Source organism: Hemicordylus capensis, chromosome 4, assembly GCF_027244095.1.
Source record: "Hemicordylus capensis ecotype Gifberg chromosome 4, rHemCap1.1.pri, whole genome shotgun sequence".
NCBI classification, from domain to species: domain Eukaryota; kingdom Metazoa; phylum Chordata; class Lepidosauria; order Squamata; family Cordylidae; genus Hemicordylus; species Hemicordylus capensis.
In genome coordinates, this window is record NC_069660.1 from 78,515,572 (window position 1) to 78,522,172 (window position 6,601).

The 6,601-nt window shown below is 44.3% G+C and overlaps 1 protein-coding gene across 2 annotated transcripts in view; it reads left to right on the top strand.

Annotated features, from left to right (window-relative positions):
- CACNA1S (calcium voltage-gated channel subunit alpha1 S) overlaps positions 1 to 5,102 on the top strand; it is an 86,210-nt gene extending 81,108 nt beyond the window's left edge. For both annotated transcript variants that reach the window (XM_053246523.1, XM_053246525.1), the window contains 4 exons: positions 446 to 510; positions 1,115 to 1,203; positions 3,500 to 3,640; positions 4,343 to 5,102. In XM_053246523.1, the coding sequence (XP_053102498.1) occupies positions 446 to 510; positions 1,115 to 1,203; positions 3,500 to 3,640; positions 4,343 to 4,528 (481 nt within the window). In that variant the 3' untranslated portion in view covers positions 4,529 to 5,102. The remainder of the gene's footprint in view (positions 1 to 445; positions 511 to 1,114; positions 1,204 to 3,499; positions 3,641 to 4,342) is intronic.
- The last annotated feature ends 1,499 nt before the right edge of the window (positions 5,103 to 6,601 follow it).

Here is a 6,601-nt window from a genome sequence, read left to right on the forward strand (position 1 = left end):
TCGGTATATGCACTTTTATAAATAGTAAACATTCGCATATCCACTGTTTTCAGAGTGGCCAGAAATGACCTCCGAGGGCATTTTTGGCCACCATTTGGCTAAACAGAGCCATTTTGTGGCTCTTTCTTGAAAAATAAACTCTCCCCCCACCCGTGATTTTCCATGGAAAAATAGCAGAATTGAGGCCTGGGGTAGGGGCATTGCTGGACAGCTGGATACCTGCAGACCATGGCATGGTATGTTGTTTCACTGATTTCTGCTTTTTTTAAAGCTCCTTTTGTCATTTTTTCGACCTCAAGGAGCCTAACCCCACAATTGCCATTGACATAAGGTCTCGTTATCCACCGTATTGTTATCCGCATAAATTGACAGGAACAAAAACCCCGCGGATAATGAGGTCCACCTATAGCTTCTTGGAACTCACCTTTAGTGCTTTGCTCCATAGGATGACATATGAGAATGAAATAAAGAAAACCAGGCTGCCACCATCTCATAAGCTACCTGTTCTAGGTAAGTCCTTGCCAGATCCCCACCTCTACCTGTGAGAAGCTCCTGTTCTCTGCCCAAGAGATGTGATGCTACCAACAACCAAGGGATTTCCAAAGCAGACCTAATCTTACATTCCTTGTCCATCTATATTCAAACTATGTATATGTGTGGTGTAAGTAGGGAGTTAACTGCTGCTCTGATTAAGAGGTCCGTTCACACATTACATTCATGAGTACAATCTATGTTTGCACAGTGTATAGATGATTGTTGATCTGATTATGCATACAATTGTCGATCTGAATATTACATGGCATATTCAATGTGCAATCTGTACGCTGCATTTTTTAGAGATGTGTGTCCCTGTGTCACTTTTAAAATGTATTTGTGTACAGTCTTTCACACAAAAACATGTATGTAGTAACACCTGTATATGCATACCGTATAACATGAGAATAGCCCATTTTTGCAACTTAAATGTTGTCTATTCCTACATCAACAGAAATCGGTCCAGTAAACATATCAACACCCATTTTGAAGTTTAGTTGGAGCTGTAGCAGATATTCTTTTATATCTGCCAAATATAATTATTTCCATGATTCCCGGTGTCTCTTTCCCTGTCCCCCAGACAAAGAATGCTTTATTGGAACTGAAAAGCAACAAAGGAATATGAGCAAGGTGCCAGCACACGGTGACAAGAGCTGTTTGGAACTACAGGTAAAGATGAGCTCAGCCCCATTGTTTACATGTGTCTAGGAGGGCGGCCTCAGCCCAAGCTGTGCCTTCCATGTTCCCCTTACATTCCCTCTAGAGAGCAAGGCCATAATACACATAAGCCTTGTTCACGTCATCAGTAATTTGTAGGACAAGCATCCCAGGTTCAGGAGCTGCGTGTGCTCCCAGTTTTTGGTGGCCAAAGGCAAAAACCTTCAGTAGGAGGTTGGGGAAGTGACTGTGTGCAAGACTCATGCTGAGCAGGATGGCTTTTCCTCCTGCCTCATTAAACAGCTAGGTATAGCTGCAGGGTAGGACGAAGTCATCCTACCCAGCACAAACTGCTCACACAATCATTTCTCCTACCTCCTACCTCTCCCACTTCTCCCAAAACCCTCCTACCTAGGTTGTCCCTCACAATCAACCAAAAATTGGGAGTGTACACAGTTCCTGAACCTGGTTAGTACATTTGTCCTACTCAATTACTGATTATGTGAACAAGCCTATAGTTGGTCACTTAGGGCTTTCACCGTGGATCCTCACCTTTATCCTCATGTGGGGTGGGGGGAAGATAATGATCTTTGGCCAATCTGTGCAGCAGCCTGGAAAAAATAACAACCTATCATCTAATCGGAATGAATGGTCTTCTGAACATTGCCCTACAGCCCCATATAAATGGTTGGGTTATCTGTGGCAGTAAACTGTATCTGGCATACCTTCTCATTTCACACATCTCCACAGGTGGATACAGGCCCAGCCCAATCCCCCCACCAGCAACTGAAGCAGCGTGGTGTGCCACCGCCCCCATCCTCACAGCATGTGGGGAGCAGCACATCTGATCTCCCCCACAGATATCCACAGCATGCAAAGTGTGTCAGTTTCCCCCTGTTCCAGCCTTCCCACTTTCCCATCTCCCCACCCACGGTGTACAGAGTGAATCAGGTGCAAGTCCCCCCCACCATTTCCCCTTACCTGGCAGCAGCCGTTACCACTCCTCCTCCTTCTTCTCCCACCCACTGCATACCCTGCCTCTTCAAAAGGCAAAGGGCAGGGAATGGAGCAGAAGGAATAGAGTGGTGGGCTGGGATATCAGTGCACAGGAGACAAACGTGCACAGGAGACAAGCTGCAAGTACGCAACTTGGGGGTACTTCTGGACCCGGCTCTGCTTTTGGAAGCTCAGGTGGAGGCAGTAGCCAGGGGTGCCTTTGCACGGCTTCAGCTAGTGCACCAGCTGTGTCCTTTTCTCGAGAAGGCAGATCTGGCCACAGTTACCCATGCCTTAGTCATGTCACAGCTGGATTACTGTAATGCGCTCTACGTGGGGCTGCCCTTGAAGAATATCTGGAACCTATAGCTAGTGCAAAACACGGCAGCTAGGGTTTTAGCTGGAGCTGACCGGTGGGAGCACATCACACCCATTCCGAAAGAGTTGCACTGGCTGCCAGTTCGTTTCTGGGTACAATTCAAGGTGCTGGTTTTGCCCTTTAAAGCCCTTAACGGGTTGGGCCCGGGATACCTGAGGGACCACCTGCTCCCAAGGCTTGCTGCCCGCTTGACAAGGTAATCTGAAGGGGCTCTGCTTTGGGTGCCGACAATGAGGGAGGCTAGGTTGTTGTGCATTCAGGACAGAGCCTTCTCTGTTGCTGCCCCCAGACTCTGGAATGCTCTCCCGGTGGGTATCCACTCCTCAGTCGCCATCACAGTTTTTAGAAAGCATGTAAAATTGTGGCTTTTAACCAAGGCTTTTATATGATTGTCTCCACTGCTGCGTCTTGTATTTTGTACTGTTTTTATGCTTGTGTTTTAATTTAAATTTTTTTAAATCAGATTTGTTTTTATATTTTTTAGCTCAATATTTGTATGTGTCTTTTTTATAATCTTGTTTTAAATTTTATTGTGAGCCACCTTGGGATTTTCTTAATGAAAGGCAGGATATAAATTTAACAATAAATAAAAATAAAAAACCCAAATGGGGAAAGAACTTTGACACACCAAGGTATTCAAGTACTATTTTATGTATGCATTGGGCAGCCTCACATGAACCCTAGATTAATTCTTATAATATAGGCAAAGGGTCACTGCACATATCTATTTCTCACTGAAGAGTACTCCATCTGCAAATTGTGCCAGAGGCTGAATGGAGATAGCAATCTTCCTTTAAGGAAGGTCACAGGACAATGGAGGGAAGAAGTTGCATGAGCTATATTTGGCAAAGCTTGCTGCACTCTGGGTAATAGAGGGTGGCAGCGGATGGCAAATAGTTTCCACTCAGTATGTTTGTTTTGGTTTCCGTGCAGTTGCCCAAAAAGAAGCCCATTGTCTCCCAACGAAAGCCAAATGATGGTGAAGTGTTGCCGTCTAGGAGCAGCAGTGAAGGAACCCCATCAGGGAACAGTGAAGAAGTTTCTACCCCAGCCACTATCCAGCTCGTCCAGGAGGTACAGCTCTTGGCATCACCTTGCATCTTAGCTGGAAATCAAGTGGGGAATTTGAATTAGGGTCAAGGGCAAGCAATGATGAAGAACAGAATAGGATGAGGAGGACAGGATGAGGGAGGAGCCATGGCTTGCTATGGCATTAAGGATGTCAGCCGTGATCAGCATAAGTGAGTTCAGAAAACAGAAATGGATGTTGGATCGTGGTAAGGGATTCAGTAGAGAAGCTGTGAAGGGACCTGCTCATGTATTGTGCTAGTGCACTGATCTTCACTATTTTTCAAGCGGAGAGCCACTTTGGCAAAAACCTTCAGTGTGAGAGCCATTTCTCACTGTTATGACCTTCACATAGTACTGTACTTTCCTCAGTGCTGGGAGAGCCCTTTAAGACAGATGTTTAAGAGCGCCAGGAGACAAGCACTTTCCAGGTGTACGTCTTCCAAGATGGTGCATGGGCTTAAAGAAGGGGCTTCCATTTCCCTTAAAGAAGCTTCTCCTCAGCACTAGGCAAAGCGCAGGACTGCACGGTGAGACTGGTCATATCTGTATCATGCAGGGGGACTGTGCAACTTTGGCTAAAGTGCCCTTGTGGCTTGAACCCCTGAAGCAAAGCAACTAGGCCTCCAGCTGCATTGGGGATTGCTGAGGAGGGTTATTTCTGGAGGCCTAGGAGCTACCCAACTAATGCTCAGTCTTTTGTTCTAGGCTCTGGCCTCTGGTGGGCTCAGCTCCCTAGCTAAAGACTGTTCTTTCCTGAAACTGGCAAGAGATGAAATGGCTGCTGCCTTCCAGATGCAGGTGACCGAGGTAGAGGAAGTTGCTGCCACACTGTTGAAGCAAAGGGAAAACTCACCTATATCCATGGAGGCCATCGCAGATACCAGACTATGAGATATTGCCTCCAGCTGTTTTTCCAGCAGCACTGCTGTACAGTGCCAATCATTTCTCTGCTTGTCAGGTGATTACCATGAAAACTTTGCAGTACCTTCTCGCAGTGACCCCTGACTGGTTGCTGTCTGCTACATGACAGAAAGGTGGAAGAGACTGCAGAGGAAAAAATATTTTCCTTGGCTGTCCAAAGATGACAACGACAAATATTTATATACCGCTTTTCAACAAAAGTTCCCAAAGCGGTTTACATAGATATAAGTAAATAAACAAAATGGCTCCCTGTCCCCAAAGGGCTCACAATCTAAAAATTAGATTGAGATATTAGGAATGGGAATTCAGGGTGTTTCACACATGTGGAAATGGGATTTCTCAGCAGGGTCTTCCTATGACTTTCATGAGATCTGCAGCATGTGAGCTAGCCAGATCATTAAATATTCCAATGTTTGATATCAAAGTTCCCTCCTAACGCATTTTGGGGAAACATCTTGAAAACTACCTGCTGATGAAATTGTTTTGAAGACAAATAAAAGTGATAAAACAGCAACTTGTAATAAACTGAAAGTACTAAAAAAAATATTATCATCTGTGATTTATACACAAACACACACACACACACCCCAAAAGTGGGTGTGAAGGGTTTTTGCTGCTGAATTATATAAATTCGTCAAATTATCCAGTTGCATAAAATATATTGAGAGGATTTTGTCTAGTACTAGGTATTTCAATTTAGTAGCATCAAAACAATTATTTTATTTATAAACATGTTTAAGTATATCAGGCAAAGTAATGACATATTACTGAAGTATCCCACATTTCAAAAGCTTAACTGTGTTTGCCAAAGGAAGTCTATGGTTATGTCTACTCTTACAACTCTATGAGATATGTTAGGCTGAGAGATAAGTGACTGTCCCACAGTCACTCAATGAATTTCATGGCTGAGTAGGGATTTGAACTTGGGTCTCTCCAGTCCTAGTCTGACATGCTAATCACTACACCACCCTGACTCTCTGTCATATATCAGTTGTGAATGCTGTCAGATACTGAAATCAAATATCTAGTGCCATCAGTCTAGTACTGATATTGAGTGTTAGGAGAAGATTTAGTCATCAGTTCAGTTGGGCCTATGCATGGGGGCTGAAAGCCATAATGGATTTCCAAAAGCTTGTATGAAATGCAATCTGGAAATACATTACATTTCATTCAGGCTTCTTTGAATTTTTTTTTTTAAAAACATGGTATTTTTTCTTTCGTGCTTACTTGAGTTAGCCCTGATCCACTGCTAATTTGAATATCCCTGTCCCTGTTTAATGGATGACATGGTAAGGACAGGTTTTTGCACAGAGATAGCTGTAGTCATGATCACTACTTCTGTTTTTTCAGTTGCCAATATCTTCATTTAAGCCATTGAACTTAATTTAAAAGGTGCTTCTCTGTACTGGGGAAGAGTCATGCACGGTTTGGATAACTCCATGGAAGAGAGGTCTATCAACAGCTCCTAGTCTGAGGGCTATAGGCCACCTCCAGCCTCAGAGGCAGCATGCCTCTGAATACCAGTTGCAGGGGAGTAACAGCACGGCACTTTCCAGATTAGACCCTGCAACGGGGTCACGGCGTATCTCTAAAATGTGCTTCCACACTTCCTGTGTTGTGACACTGCAGTCTTTACGCTGACAGCAGAGTGCCGTTCATATTTACAACGACTTGTTTCAAATTTAATCACTGCAATATAGTGCTATAATGTTGTATATCTAGGGTAAATAAGTTGTGTGTGTTTTCGGGTTGTTAGTTTTCACCAGACTGCTCCCCTTGCTGGGTGCTTTGCTATTTATGTTTTGAATGCGATTTGCCTGAACAGAAGCATTTTGCAGCTGTTGAGCGGCTAATCTGGAAAGCGCTCAGGAGAGAAGGCATGCCCTCAACTTTTGCCTGTAGGTTTCCAGCGGCATCTGGTGGGCCACTGTGTGAAACAGGATGCTGGACTAGATGGGCCTTGGGCCTGATCCAGCAAGGCTGTTCTTATGTTCTTAACTAAATTAACAACCACAAGAAGTGAACAGTTTATAAAATGGCAAA